At 40.4% G+C, this 27,149-nt stretch overlaps 3 protein-coding genes across 8 annotated transcripts in view; 2 read left to right on the top strand and 1 right to left on the bottom strand.

Annotated features, from left to right (window-relative positions):
• Positions 1–20,577, top strand: part of LOC139818547 (uncharacterized) — a 65,920-nt gene extending 45,343 nt beyond the window's left edge. The window contains exons 9-10 of the mRNA XM_071787276.1: positions 12,977–13,186; positions 15,993–20,577. Coding sequence (XP_071643377.1) covers positions 12,977–13,186; positions 15,993–16,631 — 849 coding nt within the window. The 3' untranslated portion in view covers positions 16,632–20,577. The remainder of the gene's footprint in view (positions 1–12,976; positions 13,187–15,992) is intronic.
• Positions 20,578–22,662: 2,085 nt separating this feature from the next.
• On the bottom strand, positions 22,663–25,178 carry Znt86d (zinc transporter 86D). Of its 6 annotated transcripts, XM_071789237.1 has the most exons (4): positions 24,758–25,178; positions 24,362–24,589; positions 24,109–24,232; positions 22,663–24,019 (listed from the first exon to the last, which is right to left on the bottom strand). In XM_071789237.1, exon 4 carries the CDS (start codon positions 23,968–23,970, stop codon positions 22,870–22,872), a length of 1,101 nt encoding a protein of 366 aa, XP_071645338.1. In that variant the 5' UTR covers positions 23,971–24,019; positions 24,109–24,232; positions 24,362–24,589; positions 24,758–25,178; the 3' UTR covers positions 22,663–22,869. The 6 variants fall into 6 exon arrangements, with proteins under 6 accessions (XP_071645338.1, XP_071645336.1, XP_071645337.1 ...); XM_071789235.1 differs by lacking the exon at positions 24,109–24,232; XM_071789236.1 differs by lacking the exon at positions 24,109–24,232 and having other exon boundaries at positions 24,362–24,561.
• Positions 25,179–25,534: 356 nt separating this feature from the next.
• Rps25 (ribosomal protein S25) lies at positions 25,535–27,123 on the top strand. Its single transcript, XM_071789240.1, has 3 exons — positions 25,535–25,669; positions 26,514–26,606; positions 26,812–27,123. The coding sequence occupies exons 1-3, from the start codon at positions 25,667–25,669 to the stop codon at positions 27,073–27,075; spliced, it is 360 nt and encodes a 119-aa protein (XP_071645341.1). The 5' UTR covers positions 25,535–25,666; the 3' UTR covers positions 27,076–27,123.
• Positions 27,124–27,149: the final 26 nt, after the last annotated feature.

The following is a 27,149-nucleotide window of genomic DNA, read 5'->3' as shown; positions in this document are numbered from 1 at the left end:
CTTCCCCTCGGGATTAGTTATTCAAGTGCGCGCCATTTCATTTTCTGTCGTAAACGTATTGCTCGCATTGTTCATATAGCTCTTCATTAGTTTGCTACTTTGTTCGCGCCGACCCGATTTCTGGGCCCCCGCGTTCCTCACCTCCTTACCAGATGGAGCGAAAACTTTAACAAGAAAACGTGTCGCGCGCTCTTTTTGCGCATTTTCTTTTTCTCCTCCGCTGCGACTGACCGTTACGTTTAATTTAAAACTTGGAAAAACCGACGGAGCGAAACTTAAAATTACATTGTGATGAAAAGAAGATACGGAATTAATAGCTACGGCAAAAATATCGGGACTTTTACATGCGTAATCTTTTTTTCGATACACGAAGAGATAATTCGATAACACGTTGCAACGGAAGATAAAGTCTTACGACGTTATTAGGCGGTAAAATAAATATCATTAAATTTAGGATTAATATGTACGATTCCTCCAGGTTGTGAATAATTCTTGCAATAACGGCGAGTCACTGCACAATGTACTCCAGCAAAAGATCTCTGTATCTCTTACATTCTTCAATACGTAGACACATTCGTCTCACTGTATCTCTTACAGGATGCTTTTAGACTTCTTCAAACTTTAACGCGCGGGTCTTTCCAGTTCTTTTCGAGTTGTTAAGATTTACAACGCTCTCGCGCAACGAGAGCTTAACAAGAAGCTCGACTTCTTATACTCGCTTCATAATAATAATTCATACAACAGTTTACCGTCTAATAACACGTCGTGATACGAAATTATCAATGAAAAAGAAGACAAATATTAAAAGAGAGAACGAAGAAAACGAGACGATAAATCCCGAGGAGGAGAAGAAAAGTAGCGTCGTTGCTTTGCGCAAATGTAAGTCTCACCCGTGGTTGCGGGTCGATCGAACGTAGGTACATATTCTGCTTTGGCGAATGTTTTTATTTTACTGCACGCGCGTAAAAATTGCGAGGTGCGAAAAAACAAGAAGAGGAGAGCAGCTGACGCGTGATTATCGTAAACCGGAATCGATTCGCCTTTATCTAGCTCCGGGTTTTCCCTCCGATTTCTAACCGTCCCAGCTTATCTCGCATTTTACACTCTTTTTCTACCTCTCGTCAAATAGGATTTCGTCCTTTTTCCTCGAACTTATTTGCAGGTTTACTCCGGTTTACTCCGGTTTACTCCCTTTTTATTGCTGCTCCAAGATCGCGGATAGAGAACTATCGATGATCGAAAATATACATTTGAGCCTTTAATATTCTAAAAATTTAATTCAATAATAATTTACTGTGCATGTATAATAGTATGACATTTGCACGAAGTCTAAAAGAAAGAAAGAAACATTGTATATGCAAGTACACTTAAATTTGTAGTTTCAAATTATACTCAATTTGCATCCTTTTTAACAATTTCTGTAGGTCGCCGCTGCTCCAACTCAATATATCGATAATTTAACTAAAACAGTGTTAATTTAACTAAACCAATGGAATCAAAATAATACTGTTTTGTGTTGAAATAATGAATTTCGACACATATTGTAGTTACAAATACCAAAATGTTATTTCACTCGAGGTACTGGTTCCATTCTCTAATATTTAACAGTGCGTACGCAAATAGTGAAATGCCAGCACGGCTGCCACATTACAAAGCTTAATTGAAAGAAAGATAAAAAAATATGCGTTAAAAATTTGTATCTGATGACATCTGAAATACATAAAAATGTTCAAATATAAATCTATAAGTAAGAACCTACATTTAAATATAACAAAATATAAATCGTTACATAATTACGGCGATAATAAGGCACATGCATATTTATATTGAAAGCTCCGGGAAAGTAAAATTTAATTTTGCCAATTTATGCGAACTCATAAAATGAGTTTTTGATGTTGAACCTTTTAATTACCGCCAGTTAACTGCTCTTTATTGTTAGCAAACGGTTTTTCAATTTAATTCAATACTTTTAACAACTGTACCTTTTTGCGCTCCAGTTATAATTTTTTTTCTCGTTTTCCCCCCCTTCCTCAAAATCTACATTTTCAATAAAATTTCTCTCGACACAACATTATACTTTGTCGTCACGTACATTAATTAACATGTTAATTATCGCATAATTGAATGCTGAAATGCAGGTAACTGGAAGGGTTGCTGGAAGCCGAATTTAAAGCGCCGCGGCCGTATCGATGAAAAATATAAATTCTCGGGTGAGATAAAAGCGCGGAAGCGACGAGGTCGAAATGGATACGGATGTGAAAACATTCGACGAGATGACATTCGGGCGATATGGTAAAACGTGACGATGAATGGAGTGTCGAAACGGCAAATGGGATTTAGCAATATCGAAACGACGAGCAGCGTATCCATTTCTAAAAACGTCCTCGCTCTTTCGCGTGTAAAACATGTATCTATTATATCTTCTTATTTACTTGACACGCGAGATGGGAGGATATATAAGTCGACTTCTCGGAACCGATACAGTTTTCTCGCAAACTGCAAGCACTGAAATCACATTTATGAGAGAAAATGATTTTGAAATATAAAACACGTTCAAAAACATATCCCTGTTAGTCAAATTTTGTATCGAAAAAAGCGAACAGCGTGGAAGAAAAAAATTTTACAAATGTAGACGTATCTAAAAAAATGTCGAAGTTGCTGCGATCATTAACGTGGCAATAACTGTCGCGATTTTCCGAAAACATTTCCTCTATATATAAAAGCAGTAGGAAACGGGAGAAAACTACCGACGACGACGCTTTCTTTTATCATCGCGCTATTCGGCGTGCAGCGAAGATGAAATCGCAGAAGGAGAATGCGGCATTAGTGGGTTTTTTGTTATGAAAAGTCCTCCCTATAGATTACGCATCCGACTGCATACTGCGGCGCGGTATAAGTATAATCGATTTCCGATTTTCTGCAATGCACGACTCTCGTACACCACTTTGACTCCGGGCTATTCAATTCACGATACGGGATTATACGGGGCTGCGAGATGAACCAGTGCCTTTCAATATCTCCGACACGCTTGCAAAATCGATAAAATTATAGCATATGCGCGTATATATCGTTATATCGAAAATCATATAATATTTTATATAATACAACAGTGTAATATAACAAACAATTCTTAAAAGGAACATTAAGGAAGCTCCAGCCATGATTGTTTGACGCGACGACAAATCGTTGCTTCAAGCAGCATTTTATCCTTTGAGCCTCGACGATTATCCATATTTACCGATATCGCCGCACTGTTTATACTTCGAGGTGAAATAAATCGCACGAGATTACGTAAATCTGATGGGTTGGGTACTCCTAAGTGAATCTTGTCGTAAAAATGCGGAATAAAAAGGTCATAAAGCACGACAGTAAATACTACATCGAATTAAACGTACACCATCGTTTTCCCATTATCTGAAACCACTTCGACCGATTTATTTAAATATACTGTTGATCCACTTGGTACTGGTTAAACCCCTGAATTGCATATGCTGCTAAAAACTTTTGTAAATCGGATTTACATGTATAACGTGTTATAAAATTTGATATAAATTAATATAGTGATTAAATATGAAAATTACTTTTTTAATTAACAATTCTTACCTGCATTGCGGTTATAACATATCAGTATGGAAAATGCGTCGGAAAAGAAAGAAAAAGGATTTTGAACCTAAAATATTAATTTATTCCACATGAATTATGTACATTATTTATGTTACGGAATGCAATTATAATTTTTCTCGTTTTTTTTTTATTATATTAGCTAGAACAATATGAAGTTTTTATGGTACTTTCAGAGTACAATGATTAATATATATGACGTATAATGTAGCTATTATTCGAAATGCACGTGAACAGTTTGACATTTTATTATGCATTACAATGTGCGCGAATATTAGCTAATTTACCGGGAGGGAAAAAACAAAATCGCTACTCCAGCACGTAACACGGATTTCCGTTCGCCAAGCACCGCATAAATCCGGTAACGAGCAATGCGATTGGGGAGAGGGGGGAGAGGGCAGTAAACGGCGAATAAAGGCCAGGACGTTCACATCGACTTATTTAAATCCAATGCCGACCCGAAAGAGAATGGCAAGCAGGGTCGCCGTTATACGGAGAGCCCCGCCCCCATCTTCGGTCGCTATAAAATACATTTCTGGGACGAGAGACACGGGCTTTTCCCCATTCCTCGGGCTCTCCCGGCGTGTCGTCGGTAATATTGCTTGCAATAAATTACGCGGTCCTCTCTCCCAACATCCCTCGACCTCTCCCCCTTCTCTTCCTCTTGGCTCTCCCGTCTCCTTTCTCCGTCGCGGAATCTGCCGCGTCTCGAATATCCTTCGGGGACGATCCCGGACGGGATCCCGGACTCCCGGACGACATATCGCCGAAAATTTTCACATGAGAATGTCGAGTCAGCTGACATATCTGCCCCCTATCCGCCTTCGGACGTTGAGAAATCGGGCGCGCTGGAATTTTAACTCTTAAATTCGTGCACGCTCGCTTCCGAATACCCGAGCCTAATTGCATTTTTGTATACGCCGTCATATTTGCAAGGACCCTCTTTTATATCCATCGTATGAGAAATAGAAGAGAAGGGTATCTTCTTGCCTTGATATAGTGTTCTTTATATATTCTGACATATGAATATTTTGAGGGAGAAAGGAGGCCGGGATTTTAAAGAAGTGCATCGCACTGTTCTTTCATATAACCATTCTATATAAATTGCAGATATTTTATCAGACTACACTGTTAAAGGTTAGAGGATGAAATTTAAACCAATACCATGAGTTAGATTTATTTTGTTATTTTTAACCACCATGTGCGTCAAAATTTATTAATTTAAAACAAACTAGGATTATTTTAACTTCATTAGTTTAGTCAAATTAACATTGTTTTAGTTAAATTAATTATACATATTGAGTAGGAGCAGTGGCGACCTGTGAAATAGTTAAAAATTACTCAAAATCGAGTTCAATTTAACCCTATGAATTTAACATATCTAACACTCATTCCTGGCTTTCTACCTGAACGTTTACCTCGAAAATATCCAAAGCTTGCTCTCCCATAGTAACACTTGGTCCACTTCTTTCCACAGTGATTTTTTTTGTCATTATGCTTTAAGTACTCTCACAACACACTCGATGCTCTTTCCGTGCGAAGTTTACTCCCAGAGGAGATATTGCCTTCTGAAATCACCCCCATAAAGAATGGCTATATCTCTGGCAACCGGACGTTATCTCGGGATTAAAAGTCTTTGTCTTGAATCACTGACCGGTACACCCACTCTATACTTATATAACCGCTCACGTTCCGTTTTAAGCGCTCGTTCGCCCTTAACCGCCACGACCCACCCTTAACGCGCGTAAGCCATTCGGGAGGATGGGAACAGAACGCCGGCGGTCCGAGCGCATAATTCGCGGAATATCGCGGATAAATTGTATAACCGGAAAATCTCCCCGGCTGCTCGCTGATACCGCATAAAGGGACGGATTTAATATAACGGGACAAGGGATGCGATTATAAACAATGCGGCCCGTCGAGGCTTTCAGTGACCATCCCCCCATACCGCTCGCCACTTCTATCACTATTCTATATGACACAAACGAGCCTGGCTGGCGATTATCATCCCAAAGAAGCCGTCAGGAACAGAGTTATGAACCGGTCTGATCCTGGGCGAAATCGCCAGACTCTTTGAGGAAACAGAGGATATTGAAAACCAAAATGTCCGAGACCACCTAGCAGTAATATATTTATTTTAGCTTTTTTTTAATTTCTCAACATTTTCTTGTCGATATTATAATTCTATTCTATTGCATGTAATTATATTTTAGATACGGCATTTTACGTAATATTGTTACACGAGTGAACTTTTTTTAGTAGCAAAATAAGTATTTCTCGTTTTGGAATCGACGATTTGCTAAATGATTGGAAAAGAAACCATACCGAACTGTCGCTCACATTGTCCACCCCCTTCCGAAGCGCTAAGAGACCGAACTCGCGAAATATTACGCGAGGGAACGAGATTTAATACATCGTCGCCGTATATTAAGTTGCGGTGGCGTGGACAATGCCGGGGTCGGCGACCCATGAATGCGAGTATCCTGATAAAATTTAAGCGTTGCAACGTTCTACGCTAGTCTCTCTTTTCCCCGACGCCTCGTCTCCTTCCACACACACATACGCAGTTGACACACGGCGTTTGCGTCTGACGCCGGTCTATAGAAAACGCAAACAAAGAAATTGATTATTTTAGCGCGACACGAAGGAGTACGGGAAATACGCAGCCGACGGAACCTCTTCGCCGTAACTTAGCTTTCGCGATAAATTCGTTGCTGAGGCTTTTCTCATGGAAAATGAAACGCGACGTCTGGCTGTAATTTAACATGGAAAACTAAGGTATTTAGGAAGGCTTGGAGAAGTGCGTAGCGCAAAATCCTATTCTTTAATTAGCTTCTTGTTTTTAATAAACGTAGGAAATTAAAATATTCAAATAAAAGTTTTTATTAGAAAGAAATCAGTTCTGATTTGGCGATATGATTATAATAATGTGCTGCGGTTGTATTACTTTGTAATTTGTACATGATATAAAATAGTAAAATAAATACAATAATATTTTAAAAAGCTAGAGTGAAAGACGAAGTGTTTGTAGATATCTGAAAATAATTTCTTTTAATATTTTCGCGCGTATATCATCATTATAGCCTCAAAAAAGGATGATAATAATTAAAACAATTGAATGTTAAATGAATGAATAAAAAGACAGCAGCTAAATAATCGAAATTATATGCTAAGTATTATTTGACGAAATAATAATCGAGTTTTTTATCGTACGCTGAAATGGAAAAAAAAAACAAATATATTCCTCCGTCAGTGACAAATACTTTGTTACGCGACGAACGGAGAGGGCTGGGATATTCAACGAATAATACGTCAACGTTATACGCGGCTCATTGGAAAAAGAGTCGTGGAATCCCGCGGGATTGTAAAATAATTCATAATTGGAGAAGAGAAAAGAGAGTTATACGACGCCCGCGTGCCACGCTTCGCAATTAGCGGGAATCAATTTGCGTCGGAAACTATTAAACATCGCTTCCTTCCGTCCTAATTTACCGGCATTATATTCGCCACCCTCCCCACTGGCCCCGAAGACACGCCAGGCATTGTGCCGCATAAAATGCCGGCGGCGCGAATAACATAAATTACGGAGTCGACACGTGTCGCCGATAATCAACAAGCCGACAAGTATACACGCGCGCCACATTCGTAATTAACGAATGTAATTCTCAGTTTGTATAGAAACGATCCGATTTTGCGCGGCCGAATTACGTGAGCGAACGAAACGCGTTCTCATCGCTATAACCGAGATCAATTCTCTCAATATTTTCAGGCATGCCTTTCGAATATAAAATGAATATTAAATGTCTTTGATAACGAAGGTTATAAACATCGAAACATTTCATAGTAAATTAATTGAAAAATTTTTTATTTTATTACAGCAAATCCCTCCTCTCATTTTAAAAATGTTAAATGTTTGTAATATTTCATGAATTCTCTTCATTTATCGTTATATACGTGCTTTTAGGAAGCAAAAATGCGCATAATCAAACGCGATTTTATTTTGACATTTTTAATATACAATGTTATGTGAATTGGAGACTCAATAATTCGACGAATTAAATTAACTCTTCGGGAGAGTTTGGCGAATCGTTTTTGTAAGTTTATACGCGATTATTAATGACACTGCCCAACTTCTCGGTATATTATACGGACGCATCGGATTTGAATAGTTCATTTACGTCGTAAGTCGATCGATGATAAACTCGGTTTTGCCAACAAGCGATGAACTTTATTCGTAATCGGATCGAACTCTGGCGAAGGTTCGTATATAGAAGTATAGATTACTAGTATAGACTAGTTTCCTTTTTTAGTCTAGATCCCTTCTCTAAACCTTCTTTGTTCTTACTTTTTTCTTCGCAGACAATTTTTTTCCACTTTAAGTTATATTTTCCTCTCTTAAATTTATGTATATATAGAGATATATATCTATTTTACCCGCGCATCGCGCGGATGTACCCTCCGCTGACCCGTTATTTTTAATTTACATTTATTTATATTTATTTTTATTTGTATTTTATTGTGGAATATATATACCTACACACATGCATACAGACATTTTTTAAAAAGGTGATTTTTCAACGAAAGATTCGTTTATTTATATCATTACGTTCGACTTGTTATTTATCCAAGTTGGTTTTTCGGTTCGTTCACAACGCTATAGCAAGTGGAATGAAACTTTTGCATTCACGTTTCCATTCGGGAAAGCTTCCAAAGGAGAAAACAGTGAGAGACTTTTCGTGCCACGGCGTTGCGAAAAACACTGCAGTTTCACGCTCATTCCATGCTAAAATTCCTGTTCTTTTTTTGCTGATACTTGCTGTAATTTGTTTTTTACTTAAAGAGTTTTTATCGTTTGCCGTTACTTTGTTATTCTCGGGTAAGTTAACGAAAACAGTCCAGTCCCCTGTCAGTTTTTAAAGAATTTATGTAAAAAAATATCTGTTTTATTTTTTTAAATTATTTTTATATCATATTTTTTTGGAAAGAAATTATCTTCAGAGTTTAACCGTTTTAAAATATTTTTGGAGAACAAATTTGGATTTTGATTTAAAGATTAATATCGCAAATAACTATGAATAAAATTAATTAGTGTATTTGAGGGCAAAGTAATATTTTTAAATGTTACAGTTGGATATATGTCAAAAGCGAACAAGTTTTATGACAAAAAGTCTTCTTTATGAAAAATGATGCATAAAATATCTCGCACAATGCGAGTTATTTTGCCCATGACACGACATCCTTCTTCTATATATATATATATAGATATATATATATATATATTTTTTTATGCGTCAAATGAGACAACAAATTCCTTGTGACGTACGTACATTTTATTCATCATTCATCCGGACATTTTTAGGTTACACATTGAACACCATTAATATATTTGAATCGAAACAAAAAGGGTAAAATATACAAATCCGTTTATAACAATAAATAGGTAATACATATAAATGTTCATATAAATCGTTTATTCCGCTGGGAGGCATATTTTTAAATTTCATGAGCTTTGCATTGGCCATAAATAAATTTTATAACTCCAGTTCAGATTACGAGAATTGAGAGTTTACGGGCTGATGGCTAGTAGCTGAAAATTGAGACACAGGAGAGAATTCGAAGTTTAGAGTTGGGAATTGGGGATTGGGAGTTTACGTACACATGCAAGCTCGCGCAAACGTTATATATTCGATATCGATACGATATTTTGACTCGATTATTAAATCCTGGATGATATTATTCCGTGTGTCTCTCTGGTTTTATCAATCCCGATCCAGATACGTTTCCAACGGCGATCGCGGCGAAAAACCTCTCGCTGACGAGTCGCGCGCCCGCCGCGAAATAACGTCAAACACGAGTTCTCGACGATGCAGCTGACGGTTCATGGGGTTTCGTTTCGAACGTTTCTCAAAAAACAGATTCGGGGCACGTATAGACACGCGCGCGTGTCTCATCCGCGTTTGATCTCGACGACGGCACCGAATTCAGCGCGATGTTTATTCATCGCCGCGTTCTTCCGTGCCGCGTGCCGAATTCCGCGCTGATGACAGCGGGGCCGGAATCGTCTCTCGCGAGCCGAGCCTGGAGAACGCGATCCCCCAGGAAGCGACGCTCGTCAACGAGCGCTTCAGTCAGGAAGCGATAAATATCGTCGCTCGTAAATATCACGGTTAGCAAACAATAAATTCCGCGTTACTTCGAAATCTCCGTGCATGAGGTGAATCTCGAAGGACTCTGCACTTCGGCTCTCATTTCGCGCATTTGTTTGCATTGTACGTTTAAGGAGTGACGTCTGAATATTTTAGAAAATATATAAATCTCTCACAGAGATTATTTTCAACGATGTGACTGATTGCGTGCGAGCACATATATTTCAATGAATTAAATTTAAAATTTTATTTCTGGTTGAATATTTGAGTACCGTTGTCGAAATATTTATTTAAAACTGAGAACCCTGTCGGAAATTAAATAAATAAATAGATACCTCGATACTCTATCTTGATTCTTAATGATGTTATTTTTCGATAGACAGGAAAGAAGTTGGAATAAGATAATCTAATTGGGTCAGTGATAACGAGAATCTGTGACCCAAAATGATAAACTTGTATGACTTGTTGTTATAGATCTCTTATCCGGTTTAGAAACTTTATTGAGGAAGGCACGATATATATATCGCAAAGTATAACATCATCTTGGGAGACGTACACGTACGCGGAAATTCAGAGTTCCGCGCATATCGCACGATCGAAACTATGGTGGACAAACTATGAAAATATATACAAGGTATTTCCTGGCTCTCGAGATAGCCAAAGTTTCAACGATGTGCCCTGAATTCTGAGTCAAACATTTCAGGAGTCACAGAGTATTACTGCGCCATATAGCATTGCCTTTGCCTTTGTATAGCAATCATAACAAATATAGAGTCATTTTAGAAATTATCTTATAAATTATATAATCATAGAAATGTCATAAAATAGATTATAGATATATCACTGTCGTCGTGCTACGTGCAATAATGCAATAATCTATCAAAGCGCGGTAAACATCTCGAGAGTCTCTCAGTTTCGGAACCCTCTTTTTTTCCCATTCTTGTTCAGGATACGCCAGTTGGGTCAAGCCAGATAAATGGACTGTCGAGGACATCCTTCCGAGAATGGAATCCACCCTCGATTCTGTTTGCCCAGCGGAACACGGAATAATCGTCGCGCGACCGCGCGGTGTACTTGAGCCAAATCGAAAAACGGCGACATTGGTGTTTTTTTATATTAACAAATATATATTTTTAAATTGCACTTTAATCACGCCCTGCCTCCTCTCCCTCCGTCCTCCAAAAAAAAGAAATTAGCGTGTCAATATTAATCAATGTTATCATCCCTAAGTTTTCAGTTGAAGGGATATTTAATGTAATATATGGAAGCAATATTTATTTAACTTTTCAGCGCGCTTTTAAATCTTCTTCAATAGAATTAAAAGGTAGTAAATAAAAAGATATGCGGATTTTTTAAATAAAATCGTTGCTAAAAGAATTTTATACGCTAGAATTTAAAAGACTTTAAATATTAAAAATTCTTGAGCACATGTCTCGCGAAGCATGTAAATTATTTTTATACAAAACCCATGTAGATAGCATTAATTATATTTTTCAAGTTTGTAATTTGGAATGTAAAGCTTACGTAACAGAATAGAATATATATAATCTCTGACGTTAAAAAATCGGACGAAGCTTTTTTTAATCCTCGAGAAATATTTTTTAATATTTACTATTAAAAAATACACACACATATACATAAATGTTCATTATACAACATTATTATGCGTTATCAAGCTCGATTACTATAGAATAATCAGAAAGCAGCATCGCGTATCCGCTTTGGAAAAAATTCGCCGTCAACGTCTCCCACCTTGAGATTGATTTATGCCGCTCGAGATTCGCATAAATCTCTCATGGAGTTCGAAAGTAAAGCTAACTTATTAATGAACGCGCGCGTCTAACGTACGGCGCGTAAACTAAGCGGAGAGAGGCAGCTTCCGGCTTACACAGTTTTCTATAGAGAACCCGAGAACACGCTCTCTTCGCGCCGCTCCCGTGAGACGCATCCGCTATACTCCCTGTGTGTGCAACGACGTTCTCTGCATAATGAAACGGTACCGCTCGTACCCCGTTCTCGATCTCCCCCCCCTCCTTCCCCCCTCAAGGTCGAACGCTCCTCCGGCTTCTGCATTTTTTATTTAATTTCTTGTGGTGAATGTCGAGAGGAAATCAAATTCAACGATATGTTCAACGCGGCCTTAAATGCATATTACACAAAAGAGAAGAAAACTCGACAGAAAATCTTGGGCGAGCTCATCCTCGAGAGGATTCTCAATTAACGCGCGAGAGAGAGAGATGTCTTCGACGGATCAGTCGCACCTTGTTAACCCCGCGTCACCGCGTTTCCCCCTCGGCGAATTCACGTATATAATCCACGTCGCGCGGTTTCTCTCCCTCCCGCGTTTCATTGCCGGAATAACGTAATATCGCCTGCCGTGTAGTCTCGGGGCGAGGAGATCGTCGAGGCGCGAGCGCGCTAAGACGCCTCTCCATCCGACTTAACGACATTCTCGGTGGCGGATTAGGTCGGGCGAGATGTGGTAGTCGGGGCGTGTGGAGCCGAGACACGGGCGGCGCCGCTCCGTGTCGAATGGGATGGGATTAGCCGGAGATCCCTGGCGAACCCTGAAGCGCCGGATGCCATGCCGCTGCCGCGCGCTTATAGCGCGAGATCCCGAGATCTCGCGTTCCGCGAGATTTTCACGGGTCCGCGTCGTTTACGCGCGATTTAGGGGAAGCGTTTACCCACTTTGCGCATTTTAGCGTAATAGCTGCTGCAACATCGTCCAATATTGGGATGCAAAGCGCGGTTGAGCGCGCGCGGACCGCAACCAGCGGCCGGATGTCTCAGGCGGGCGTCGACTTAATGGCTGCATCAAGCCTCGCATTTATTTAGCAGCGGAAAATGAAATTTCTATTGAAATAGATTAAAATTAATTTATCGAAGGAAGGAGGGAATTTTTATATTTTACGTTGATTATATTGATTGAACATCTCGTTCTAAAAAAGACGTCATATTTTAACAATTAAAAGTTATCTAATTAAAACCGGAACTACAATCCTTTGATCTTATGATGCACCGTTCGGACATTATTAATTTTTAATATTTTCTCTCTAATTTTTAATATTTTATACCCACTATCAAATTATGCTTATTTTAGTTAAAAATAATAAAATGTTATTTAACTCAAGATATTGATTCAAATTTCATCCTTCAATATTAAACAGTGTGGAAGATATGCTAATTGTAGTCGTTATTTTTCACAGGAATCTGACAGTCTAGCAGTGTTCTCCGAGCTGCTTCGATACACAAGCGTGCGTGAGTTGAGCTTATGCAACGCGCGTTTGCATTTAGCGGTGCACGAGGGTCCTCTGGCGAGATTAGGACGTCGCGATGACGCCGGCGCCGAGCTCCTGCGAGCCGCACCACCTCCGGCCTGTCCCGCGATCGTCTTCCTGAGGCTAGCCGGATTTCAAGTGAGTGAACACTCTCCTCTCGCGGGATGTCTCGTCAAGCAGACGTTTATCCTCAAATTTTCCTCGAAAAATCGAGCACGACAAAAATCACCGATAATCTTTTATTGTCGCCTTTATTCTTACAATTAGCGGAAAAAAATTAACTATTTCTTTCAAGTCGAAGAATCAATTTTTCTACGTCGAAATCTCGATTATTATCCTACCTTTAATGTTCATAGAAGTCATCGTAGTTTGCATATTAAACAATCGGACCGTAATAAATGGCTTCGAGTTGCCTTACACGGTATTACGGTGAAATGGAGTATAAAATAATTAGTGGGAAATCTCCTTGAAACGGTCTAACTCACCTGCAACTCGCTTACGAACTGGATCGCGTAGCGCAACAATGCCGCAATGACATGTGCAATCCTATTATACCGGACTAACCGTACGAAGCTTTGACCATTTGCTGATGCAGTTACACGTCTTCGAATGCACCGTGCATATCCGGACGCCCGTACCATTACGGGAAGATAACAGATACGTATACGGGGGGGCTATACGGTATCATCGCGATTCGCAGTAGACGCAGTATAGACGCAGATGTAGCTGTCTACTGACTGTCTCTACCGACCCGAGTATCCCTGGGATGTACAGGCGCTGTGTCGGCTGTGTATAGCTATCGTGTTCCCGGGATCTGGGCTGGAACCATTAGACACACCCGCGTCTCTCTATCCAGCCCGCGGAACAGCTCCTGATGCGCGGAGTCCCTTCTCTCGTGGAGAAATGATTCGTTCCGTTTGAAAAATGGATCCCCGTTACGGTCTCCGTGAAACACGCCACGAAGAAAATCGGTTAGCCCGCTGGTACACCGAGTATCGCGTTCCCGTCGTCTAATATCGTCTCCCTTCCGCCCCCCCTTCTCTTCCTCCAGGGTAATTCTGATCTTGGGAAATTGCGAACGTGCTCGCGCCCATGTAACGTCTCCTAATCTAATATCGTTTCACTGAAAGTCTGATTCCGGATTCTGAATGAGAAACTCTGAAAAATCCTGAAATGTGTTGTGGAGAGGCAGCAAAGCGCCAGATATTAATTATCATTTAGCCTGCATATATAGAACGTCCCAGAATTCACGCACAGATTCTCGATACCACAAAGAAGCGAAAAATTCGTTTCCCTCCGGCAGAATTGCATTCGAGCTACTGTTTTTAAATGAGAGCAATTTAAAGCTAACGAATGAACGCTCCAGTTACGCATGAATCGACGCACGACGCGACGTGCGCTGAATGTGCACTATTTTATTATTTCTCTGAAGATTTTTTTTATTTAACAACTATGTAGGATATTTAAATATCATTGTTTGAAATATAATTTAATAAGAGAAAATTTTTTAATTGATGCTATTTGAAGCAACGGCTGAAAATAGATTGGATAACACGTGAATATAGTGATCCAATTTGCACAAGAAAGTTTTATATCCGTAAAAAGTGCGTATATACAAATAAAAAACCTTTATAAAACATTTAATTGACTCTTTTTAAGTCCACAATATCTTTACAACGTTGGAATTTTAGATCTAATCTATTCTTCTAATCTACTTTTATTTTTAATCATTCAAAGATACTAGATTAGAAAACTTTCCATGTAATACTGATATCTTTTACACAAATGAGATTATAGAATTTCATAAAAATATAAAAGCAAACCTTTCCTAATGTATATTCGAAAATAATCTTTAGCTATTTCTCACCCGAATAAAAAAGCCCATTCATTACTTATGAAAAAGAAAGGATGATACTAAAGTAACTATCTCATTTTACATCGCGAGCACCAATTCCGTGCCCGGAACGTCCGTCAGATCTCGTGTCCCTTTCCTCCCTTATCTATAAGTCATATATTTTCTATTACATGCGCAATTACTGTCGGCCGCACCACGAAGGCGATAAACAAAGGACGGCCCGGACCGACATTCGTCTTCGTAGTCTCTCGCATTAAACCGACTCCCAATTCCATCCCCTTAATTCGCCTCCGTACGGGATATCCCTAAAATAAATTACCAAACTTTGCGGCCGCGATTCTCATCTTCGCGCCAATTTGCAATTCGGTTTTTCCTTAACGAAGATACCTACGTCTTTGCTTGCCTCAAGTTTTCAATTAAGTACTTATATTTTAATTAATTCTCTAGTTAAAGGTCCAACAATGATTTAACGCCTTTTTTGAGGGCATAAGAAATTAAGCTAACTTAGATTTTTTCTTGGAAATTGATCTTCTCAGGTTCTTAAACAAATCGAAAGATTTTGTTAAAAGTTTTAATTTTGAGATTGTTAAACTTCATTTAAGATTAAAATTTTGTTATTAAACAGACACTCTTTGAAATTCAGAGTTCCCGTTTTTCCTATATTTTAATTAATTCTCTAGTTAAAGGTCCAACAATGATTTAACGTCTTTTTTGAAGGCATAAGAAATTAAGCTAACTTAGATTTTTCTTGGAAATTGATCTTCTTAGGTTCTTAAACAAATCGAAAGATTTTGTTAAAAGTTTTAATTTTGAGATTGTTAAACTTCATTTAAGATTAAAATTTTGTTATTAAACAGACACTCTTTGAAATTCAGTTCCCGTTTTTCTTTCGATCGCTTGTCGCTTGAAGGCTGAAGAAAAAAAAAACCAAACCAAATTAATCGGAGAAGCTCATATAGATGAGAAATTGCTTGCCAAGTCCGTGACACTCTGTATGTCCCTCTCTCTTTTTTATCTCTCAACCTGTAAACGAGCCCGAAACAAATTGCGCCCGATAAGATCAGCCGACGGAATTATTTCTGATTGCAGGTGACAGTGAACGATCGCCTGGCGCTGCGCGGTCCGTTGCTGTTGCCGTTCCTGGCGGGTTTCACGTCGCTGAGCGAGCTCGACCTGTCGCTGGACAAATCAACGATCGGCGGCAGCAGCGGCTCCCTGCTCTTTATCGACGACAAGATCCTGCAGCAGTTCTTCTGCTGCCTGGCGGCGCACTTCCGCAGCCTGCAGTCGCTCCGGATCAACTTCTGGCGGGTCACCCTGGAGGACAGCGACCGTACGATGCGACAGATCGCCAAGCACCTCAAGCTGTGCGGCCTGAGCTTTCTCAGGGCGAACGGCCTGATCGTCACCGACAGCGCCAAGCGCGTGCAGATGGAACACGTATTCGTGCAGACGATTCTCACGCACTTGCAGTGTCTCACCTGGTTGTGCCTGGACGGCGTCGAGCTTACCGAGACGCAGGCCACCAGCGTGGGTAAGTGCGTGCGGGATCGTTACCCCGGCACCACCCTGGAGATCAGCGCCAAGGACGTGCACGTGAGATCGGTCAAGGCTCTGGTGACCGCGGCCGAGGAGGGCGGCAGGACGGAGGTGGTTTATACCGGCGGCTCCAACTGTCGCCTGAAGATCACGAAGCTCCAGAAGGGCGGCCGGGGCAAGAAGAAATGAGGGGATCGATAATTTGGAGGAAGTTATCCTGGCACACACAGTTTTACCGCGAGGTAAAGGGGAACGAAGAGAGGTCGATCGAAACGGAGATCGATTGGTCTCTTCGCGGACGTGACTGTGGAACTGGGAGAGTTCCGGGAGATCGAAAGGGGAGAAGGTATACGCGGAGATAAAGGATTAAGTCAACAGATCGTGCTACGGAAGGGACGCGGAGGAGCGAGCGGGGGAAGCCCGGAGAATCGGAAAAGGGATTAGATAAGACGAAGATGTAATGTAGATTTTCCAGGAGCGACGGATATCGAAGAGAGAGCGTGTCGAGCATCGACGTCGATCTCGGCCGCGTGAGACACGTGTAGAATAAAGAAGAAGCTAAATAAAAGATGTAGAGGGTACGAAAGAGGGAAATGCGGGTTAACTTTGCAGATTTTCGTCTTACTGTGATTTCGTTTCCTGCGCGTCAAGCGCGCTCACCTACGATATAGACTCTATAGATTATAGCGATTTATTAGATCTCGAGAACGATTCGAAAGAAAAACGGGAGCTGCACCGCGCTTCGCTCATCTAACGCGTTCAAGAAACTAAAGATACTAAAAGGAGCGCAAACCCGCAATCAATAGTGGTCTAGGAATTTTGCTGCTTTAGCAGGATTTTTGACGGCATCATTTTTCGTCGAAATTGCGTCGCGTAAATAAAAATAATGCCAATGTAAAAACGTCTGTTTAAAAATATGAAATTCTGTCTCTTATTTTAAAGCGATTATTTTAAAAATACTTGTTTGCGAGCGTTATCGTTAGCAGGACGGATGTTAATAATCTTGACATGCGGACGTATTTAAAATATACAATTATTCTTATTTTTCATATTTTTCTACATATATCTTCTACAATTTTTTATTAAATTTCTTTACTTTCATAGGCATAATAAGTTGAATTATCTTCGTTCATATATCTCGCAGTATTTGTTTCAACGAATAGGAGCAAGATTGCGTTTGCTTCATCTCTTTATGCAATTTTAATTGTAGCCAATAAATTTTTTACGTGTGAATCTCATTATCACTCGGGAAAATTGATTCCGTTGGATAAACAAGATTGGAAATATTCGATGCCGCGTGGAGGAATAATCTTCTCGACATTTTTTGGCGGGGAAGAGCGAAAACAAAAGGGAAATATGGAAATACTCATCGCGCGAGAAAAGAGGGGATGTTAAAGCGAAGGAAAAAGAGGCTGTTGCGATTACATAAGTATCGTTCGTTGTTGTTAGATGGAGATGTAAGATACGATTCAGAGTAATATATTATTAGCGATATAGATCACATCACGATCGTCACGATATTATTAAATGTTACAATCGACCGTCATTCGCGATCGGCGAGATGCGGGTGGCTTTACCGAGTGGGTGGCGCGTTGTTGGGGATTTGGAGAAATTTTATAGAGTAAATTTTAAACGGTAGGCACATGAAGGAAAAAAAAACAACACACATACATACATGATGTGTACGTGCGTTTTCGCGACGGCGTGAAAGGAAAGAAAGTCTCGAATACTCGTAATTCTTACGAATAGAAGATACATATAAGCAGGCACTCGACGCAGGCTATTGTTGTATAAAGTAATTAATTATTGTAATTAAGATGACTGCCAAATCGTAATACTTGAAGATTCGCGCTCTTTGCGCGCCGCAATTAGCGCTAAACTCGACGTTTTGAGATTTTTGCCTAGTAAAAAGAAGAAAAAAGTCGCCTCGCGATGAGAGTGAGGCGCAGAGAGATGTTGCGCGGCTCTGAGGGCCGAAGATCCGAGTTTAAATCGAGTTAGTTTTTATTCGATCGCCACCTCTCGGGAAAGGAAGAGGCAATCCACCGAAAGTGTCTTGCCATGAACACCCATCCCTCTATAGAAGACTGTTCGGAATCAACGTCAAATGGGCGTAGATCCCCATACATCTCGTTTACATCTGCAGAAGGGATCACGAGGATCGAAAAAAATAATAATAAATAGGCACATCTCTCTGTGCCACTCCAAAAATAGGAACTGTACACAATTTTATTACATATAATGAAATCGTCCTTTGCGCTTTAAATGCAGATTATGAATCTGAAAAACCTTCCTCCTTTTCAGGAGTGAATGTAGGATGAAACTCGGGATCGAACCCGAGTTCTCAAGCGAATGCGAATCAACCGTTTTCACGCGAAGCAACTCATCACGTCCCATGGACCGATAGTCGCTCGATCACGTTTAACGCTAAATGCGGACTACGAGAGTTCTAGTATCGTTTTTCGATGTCGCGCAAACGTTTTAGGAAGGATCGTTTCTACGATCACGCGACAAAAGTAGACCGCATTTTAAACGAGCCGAGAACAATTTTTCGCAGCGTGATCGCGATCGATCGATCGTGATCAATGTCGGTGCGCCAACGATAACTGCCATTCAATTGGAACCACCAATGAAAATAAAAGGGAACGATCTGCGAAACGCAGAGGAATCTTTACTGATCTTTAAGTTTCGTCTTTTACAGAGCGCTGGTCAAAAGTCTGCCATTCATTTATTATAAACGTATAATATTATAAAAAAATTGATATCTTATAAGGTAAAATATAAATATTTAAATATCTACATGATAATATCATACATCACAATATAAGCAGATATTTTTAGATCTTCATTTTATTATAAAATCTAATTATGATTTTATTGAAACTTTAGTTTCGCCTTCAAAATTTAATTAATGAATGGAAGAATTTAATATTAAAGATTTTTTAAAAAATAATTTGTTGTATCTTTAGAGTACTTAACATTAAATGCCTTATATATGATAATATAGGCAGATATTTTTAGATCTTCATTTTATTATAAAATCTAATTATGATTTTATTGAAACTTTAGTTTCGCCTTCTAAATTTAATTAATGAATGAAAGAATTTAATATTAAAGATTTTTTAAAAAAAGAATTTGTATCTTTAAAGTCTCGAAAAGTGAAATTCTGAGAAAATAAGTTTTACTTTCAACTATTTACACAGTTCTAAACTTCTTATTGTCTCGATGTTTTATCCAAGAAAAATTAAAGCCTATAAATATCAGAAGAAAGTTCCATTTTTATTCTAACATGCAGAGTGATCCTTAATTATATGTCAATATCTAAGAGAGTGAACCTCTTTAGGTCAAGACAAGAAAAAAATTTACATGACTATACGCATATAAAATTATCATTAGGCATTTTGAAGTACCACTAAATGATACTATAAAATTGCAATATATGTATAGACATACATACCTATAGGTATGCATTACAATTATATTCCCTCCATTTCTTAATATTTTAAAACATCTAATAATAACTATATGTATATATTTGTTTTGGATCCTAAATTTATCCCTGAAAATTTAAATATATATAATTAAGGATCACTCTGCTTGATCTCGGGCTTTTGACCGGCACTCCGGAGAAGAGTGCTCCTATTAAGAGTTCTCTCTCTCCCTTTTCACGTTTTTCCGGGACCTACAGTACCATCCCGCGTAATCCTTTATTGTCCGACTAGATACGTAAGTGCTCCCGCTCGAGCGTGTGTACGACGAATTTTGTCATTTTTGATAGTTTGCTATGTACATAAGAGTCTCTTCGATTATACCGCGCGGCGCGATGTGAATGATCACCGCGCGACTTGTTAAACATTTGTGAGACCGTTTTACGAGGAAGCCAACACTCGGCAAGACTGAAACTCATGTTACACACATACGTACACAGAGAGAAAGAGAAAGAGAGGAACATCCGCAGAAATATACATATATAAAATACACGCTGGCCGAGCGATATATCCGCGGCGACTTGCGAGATAAGCGCCCAACGTACCCACATGTGGAATCAACTTGAGTAATTTTATTATAAATATTTATGTATTTATATGTGTACACATATCCTCTCCAAATAAATGTAATATGTGTTTGAAAACTTCGTCTCAATAGTCGCAAATCATGATTTAAGCACCCTGTCAAATGTGGACGAGCTTGCAGGAGGAACTCGGCAGAGTTATCGGTTATGACTTTATTTCACATTATTGCAATTATCATTAAGATGAAAAGAGGAATATCTAAATTCGTCAATGCGATACGTAAAAAGTTAGGAACTTGCGCAGAACTTGAGGACTTGGCGATTGTTCAATTAGTAGCTAATAATATAGGCCGCCATTGATAAATTAAACAAACTTCATTTATCACAAGTTAAAAAAAATTAGACAATCGTAAAAAATTAACGATGATTATTCGAACAGGCATACGGAAGTAGCGAATTGTTAAAAGACGGTGTGAGCCTGTATTGCAAATGTGTATCTTTATTACTTACACACATTTCTTTTTTTTATAATAAAATCTCACACGCAATCCGCGCATTTATAAATCTATATACAATGAGAGTAATTAGGAAAACGTAACAAGACTCGCGTACCATAATCACATTTTCTCTTGTGTGTTATAGCAGACACTCTCTCATTGGCGCTCGATTAATCTAAACAAAGAACGTTAATCATCGTGCCTGACACGCGATGAGTGATAGATGTTTCTTCGTAAAATAATCAAATATTCGAAAGTTCCATTGTGATGCCCTATTATTCATAACACAATTAACATATTGGCCTGCGTCATCAGAATCGAAATCAATGCCTTGACATCTGTGCGCGCATATATATTAATATATATTACAATATAAATTATATAATGCATTATTACATTATAATATATTATAATATACAGTTTATAATACAAATTAATGCACATTATAATATATATTAACATGATACACACGCGGAATGTAAAAGTCGCTATGATCGCTAACGATCCCTTTATCTCTCAGAAATGCGATGAAATCATTAGTCTAAATTCGCGTTTAATCGTCTATCACGTAATCGTGAAGTTAAGATTTAGGAAATATCGCATTTAATGATTTCTTAATCATCCGTGTTAATCATCGGCGTTCTCGAAGATCCAAGACGTTCACATTGCGTTTAGGAAGAAAGTATTCTGCATGGTATAAATCAAGGAGGAAATATTTTATGATTCTCTCGTCCAGATCCTTTGGATTCTGGCACGAGCTTCGGTCTCTCTCTCACGTCGTTAACTTGCAATATTCCATTTATTTGGCTACAATCGGCATTAGCCTAATAACATAATTATATACAAATAATATTACACAAATTCGTCCAACAGATTGTGCATACATAACCGGCACGGTTACTCAACAAATGGTCCACGCATGCTAAGTTAAACGTTTCTGAGTTCAAAGTATTACAGTAACGAGGAAGGTAATACTTAGCATGGACGGAAAAATACAAATAGCAACCTCTCTTTTGGGATCATTGTATAAAAATTGGTAGGTATATTTTCATGTAAAAGTACTCCTTTCACGTTATGCGCGTTATTCACTGTACATACGTTACTTTCCTCATTTCTTGCACAGATATGACTAGCTGTCTATAGCTGTCCCCAGATTGTTATGGCCGCTTGCGTGGCTCTTACACATGATTCCATTTCGAACTTATACAACAATATAATTTTATAGAAACGAGATAATTGTCTCAAACAGTTATGTTATATAAATTACGTAAGAATCAGCACTATCTTTTGTTCTCGGAAGTCTCGTTAAAAAATATTCTTACAAACGCACCTCAAGGTATCATTGCAAAAATAAAAAATCTAAGGCAATCTAAGCAACGCTACTCTTACATTACGATATAGCTAAATTTAACCTAGATCTGAAATGCTCACTTGTAATGAGTAATTACAAGTCAAGGCTCATGTAATAAACAAAGATAAGCCTTTGCTCCGGCAGAGGTAAAGTATTTATATAAAAGATGAACAAACAGAGACACTTGTTCCGGAGAAGAGAATGTTAACTGACCGTTCTTAGAAGTATCTAATATGCGAAATACATCTTTCCATCATACATCGTGTTTTAGAAATTGCGCGGTTTAAGTTAACGATTGGATTCGATTAGAAATTCTTTAGGAATTCTCAATCGCACCCCGTGTCAGCAGTTTTTCTCTCCCTAAGGCATGCCAGGTCCTCAAACAATCTGTAGTCCGAGATGATACCGATTGCCATTCCAATGGGCACAATCACAGATTTTTGACGTAGCGAAGACATTCTGCGGCGCTCCCGTGTTCCCCGTCCCCTCGTGACAAAGTCTGCAGACAGACGCACCTCCGTTATACTCGCAACAACACTCCGCGATGCACGTCATGCCTTTCGTCGATCACATAGGAGCGTAATCGAGCTGGACGGTGAGCTGTCTGATGCCCGCCGACTGGAAAATCTTGTGCGTCGTCATCACGACGGACTTGGGATCGACTTCTCTGGCGACCTCCAGCTTCAGGCATCCGACGTACACGTCCGAGCACAGAGTCCAAAAGTGCGGCTCCTGTACGCTGTAGACGCCGGGTATCTGCGTAACTTTGTTGTAGCACTGCGGTAGAACGTGGTCCAAGGCTACCGGCTGTCTCTGCATAAGTATCTCCCACGATTCCTTCAGCAACGAGATCACACTTAACACTATCAATACTGCTATGAGCATGGAGCAAATCGGATCGGCGATCATCCAGCCAAACATTTGCATCAGTATCGCCGATATGATTACCCCGACCGAGCCGAGGGTGTCCGCGAGTATGTGTAGGAACACGCCCTTCATGATTTGCGAATTCGTACCGCTGAAGGACGTTTCCACTTCGACGTGATGGTCGTAGTGGTCGTTGTGATTCAGGAGAGAGTATCTCTCGTCGTGATTCTGGGAGTGAGAATGACCGTGGTGTCCTCTCCCGCCGTGACTGTGACCGTGGCTATGGCCGTGTCCTCCGTGCCCGTGGGCGTGTCCGTGTTTAAATGCGCATATCCCTACTAAATTCACTAACAGTCCCAACACGGAGACGACGATGAGCCTCTCGTGCTTGATCTCCGGCGGCTCGATGGCTCGCTCCACCGCCTCGGACATGATGAACAGGGCTATGAACAGTAGGAGCAGCCCGTTCACGAAGCCGCCCAACACCTCGGCCCTGACGTATCCGTACGAGTATCTGTCGTTCGCCCGCCACCTGGTGATAACGGACGCCGCTAGACCGAACAGCAGGCCGGTGCAGTCGAAGAACATGTGGAAACTGTCGGAGATGAGGCCGAGACTGTTGGTCCATATCCCGTACAGCAGCTCGACGAAGGCGAAGGACAGGTTGAGAATGAGAAACAGGAACAGATTGCGGGTGTTTGGGTCGGAGAAGATGAGGCGTTTCCAACTCAGCAGCTTCTCCTTGATCCTGCTGCGGAAGTTGGAGCGCGAGTCGCGCGGGCTGTGCGAAAGTGGCAGCATCTCGGAGTCACGCTGATCTTAACAAGCTCAGGCTCGTCTAAAATCTGTCCTGCAAGGAAGAAAGTCCAGTGTCGTGACAAGAGGCGTGTATACAAAATAAAATAAAGGACGATATTCATCATCGGTTCTTATATTTACCGTCTCAAGCGCAATCTTAAGATGTCATAAACCAATCGCGGAGCCATTTCAACATCTTAAGACGGTCTTGGAATAAGAACGGACTACGAATACCGGCCAAAGACCCCAAAATAAAGATTTGATGCTAAAATAAAGCAAAGACAAGCCGAATAATAGTCGCGCATTTTTATTAACAATTACATTTATAGTTTCCGAGCTAAACAGCGGAGCAACCGTCTACATTTCCGTCAACGTGTACACCGCGGCTACGTACATATGTTGACCAGAAAACCAGAAGACATCCCGTCCCGCCGGTGGTAAACTGTTCGGAAATCTTAAATTCTTACGGCCAGACGCACACCTGCCGCTGCGGAACGATCAAAGACTCCGGAGCCTTTTCCGGAGACACGAGAAACGTGGAGACAAAGCCGTAGAGGCCGGACAATTGACCAGGGCCAGTCGCGGCACGCGCAGCTGTTCGACACGCGTCAGGTCAGGTTCGCTAATTGGAGCAACACGTACATGTGTGTACTCATGCATGCATGCGTACAACATGCATACATATGCCAACATACGCGCGGCACGACCGGACACGTCCGCGGGTCCACGTCGAGGACCGCGGGCATCCTAACCTAACCTAACTCGCGCCCTCGCGCGAGACTCGACTCACCTGTAGCGACGCCGGACGTCAATCCGCCGTCCCGTACGGCATGCCGGGCTGTGTTTAGAGGCGCGTGGAACCGAATCGCGAACGGTGTGGAGACGCACGATGGAGAAGCGTGGCCATGCCGCGTGGTCCCGGTCGATCGACGAGGGGAAAAACGAGATCCCAGAGATCGCGAACGGGTTTTACGGGTGTACTGGACGGGAACGAACGAGCCGAAATAAAATTCGTCGACGTATCCCGTGTACCTGCGACTCTTGTCCCGGCTTCCCGGTCGACCCGCCTACCCGCGACACGTCCACGTCGCGATTTCGATCAACGTGGTACCCAGGTTATGCAAGTCGTAACTCGTAAGTCTCACGAAAAAATTTCTACCAGTGTTCATAGCGCCAGCTTTCACGAAATGTGAAACTGCAAAGCAATACAGCGTAAGATAAAAGATGCCGTATTATATCTCATTTCCTTTCGAAATATAAAAATTATTGGTATTGTTGTGTACATAGAATACTAAACAAGCATAACACTCTTGCTACTAATAATGAAAAATAATGGGGGAGTATAGGAATCTTCTGCAGGATGAGATGCTACGTTTATGATTATTTGGATAATTAAATTTTGTACTAAGTATATGTATATCTTATAAATTCCATGAACCAGAATCTAAATTTGTTTTTTTGGTCTACAGAATCCAAATTTAAAAAAGCGAGGTTATTATTTCTCTGGTTATTATCAACCATGAATAAAGAAATTTTATTTTTTAGGTTATCAACCCTCTAGTAGCGCTGGATCGACGTAAACGGCGCCGCGGTCGCCGCCGCCGCTGCCGGAAGTGATACCGCACGCCATCCATGGGCGGCATGGCGCCCACGACCGACTTCCCGTCTCTTCCAGTCTCTTCCTCGCGCGACAGCCACAATGGTAGGTTCACGTGGTGCATAATTGTGTAATTTTCGAGCGACGTTTTCGCGATCCCGCGGTAAACCCGATAGATTATCACGTAGGGCGCGAGAGCCTCGCGAAAAATGGCAAATTTTGGTCGGAAATTACGCGCTGGATGCATCTCTTGTTTACGGAGTGACGAGCGTTTCCCGTCCGTCGAGGGATCCATGTGCCGCACCGAATATTTTAATTCTTCCCGTATTTTTCGGTCACGAGAGAGGAATATCGAGTACAATATTTAAACGCTAGAGGAAAGATAACGATCACATTTGAAGAGTACATTGAAATATCAACTGCATTGTTGCGTCAACGACATAACCTCTCTGAATTCCACACTTGTCTCATTAGGCAAGAGAAAAGAACAAAGAATAAATTGACACTGGATCACTGATCGTTCTCTTTCTTTAGCTTCTTTTACCTCGGGCATCGTCTGAAGCTGCATTAACTTGTAAAATTTTTCTTAACTCGTCCGACGTTAATGCGATAACATTTTACCATACTCAGGATTTTAAACCTCTGTAAAGCCCATTCTACAATAGCCGTAAAATTATTCGTTAAGACGTAAGCAGTAAAAATTGACCAACTACAGTCGATCATTCTTGGATTGTAAAAATCCCATTAGTCAATAGCTTACTGCTTACGTCTTAATGCATACTTTTACGGCTATTGTAGAATGGGCTTAAGATCTATGATGACAAACTAGTTTCTAGATAAATACTATGACAGTAAAATACTGATTTAATGAGTCTGACTGTAACTCTCGGACGTAATTGAACTTCGCCTAGCTATGAATGTATCTTATATTTGACCGTTATTGTTACAGCCGCCTAAAAAGGATACGAAGGGTTCTTCTAAGCAACCTCAGAAGACTCAGAAGAAGAAGGAGGGTGGATCTGGGGGAAAGGCTAAGAAGAAGGTTCGTATCTTCTCCCTTCGTTGTAACGCTCGCAATAGACAATTTTAAACAATTTAATCTCGTTTGATGTGCACTTGCGAACTCGACCAACCGTGGAAGCAAAAACTGATTTAATGAGTCTGATGAGATTTGAATTACTCGTAAATTTTTTTATGTTGCGTCATTGGAACATTTATTCTGACAATATTTTCCTGTATTCTTGCAGAAGTGGTCCAAGGGAAAAGTACGCGACAAGTTAAACAATCAAGTGCTCTTCGATAAGCCGACGTATGAGAAGCTGTTGAAAGAAGTACCGCAGTACAAACTGATCACGCCCTCGATCGTCAGCGAAAGGTTGAAGATCAGGGGATCTCTCGCCAGACGGGCGCTGATAGAACTCCAGCAGAAAGGCTTGATCAAGCAAGTCGTGCAACATCATGCGCAACTTATCTACACACGTACTACTAAGGGAGATGATCCGGCGGTATAATATGTAAACCATCGATTTAATAAAAAAAAACTATAAAAGTCAAAATAATTCTCTCTATTCTTCTAAGAGCACTC

This window comes from Temnothorax longispinosus, chromosome 9 (assembly GCF_030848805.1).
Source record: "Temnothorax longispinosus isolate EJ_2023e chromosome 9, Tlon_JGU_v1, whole genome shotgun sequence".
In the NCBI taxonomy this organism is placed as follows: domain Eukaryota; kingdom Metazoa; phylum Arthropoda; class Insecta; order Hymenoptera; family Formicidae; genus Temnothorax; species Temnothorax longispinosus.
The sequence above is the reverse complement of the archived record's forward strand: the minus strand, read 5'-3'. Positions and strand labels throughout refer to the sequence as shown.

Bases quoted from the DNA above. Each gene is read 5' to 3' on its own strand.
- Znt86d (XM_071789237.1), bottom strand. From the start codon at position 23,970: ATGCTGCCACTTTCGCACAGCCCGCGCGACTCGCGCTCCAACTTCCGC.
- Rps25 (XM_071789240.1), top strand. The intron at 26,607-26,811 runs GTTCGTATCTTC...GTATTCTTGCAG, and splicing joins GGGGAAAGGCTAAGAAGAAG to AAGTGGTCCAAGGGAAAAGT.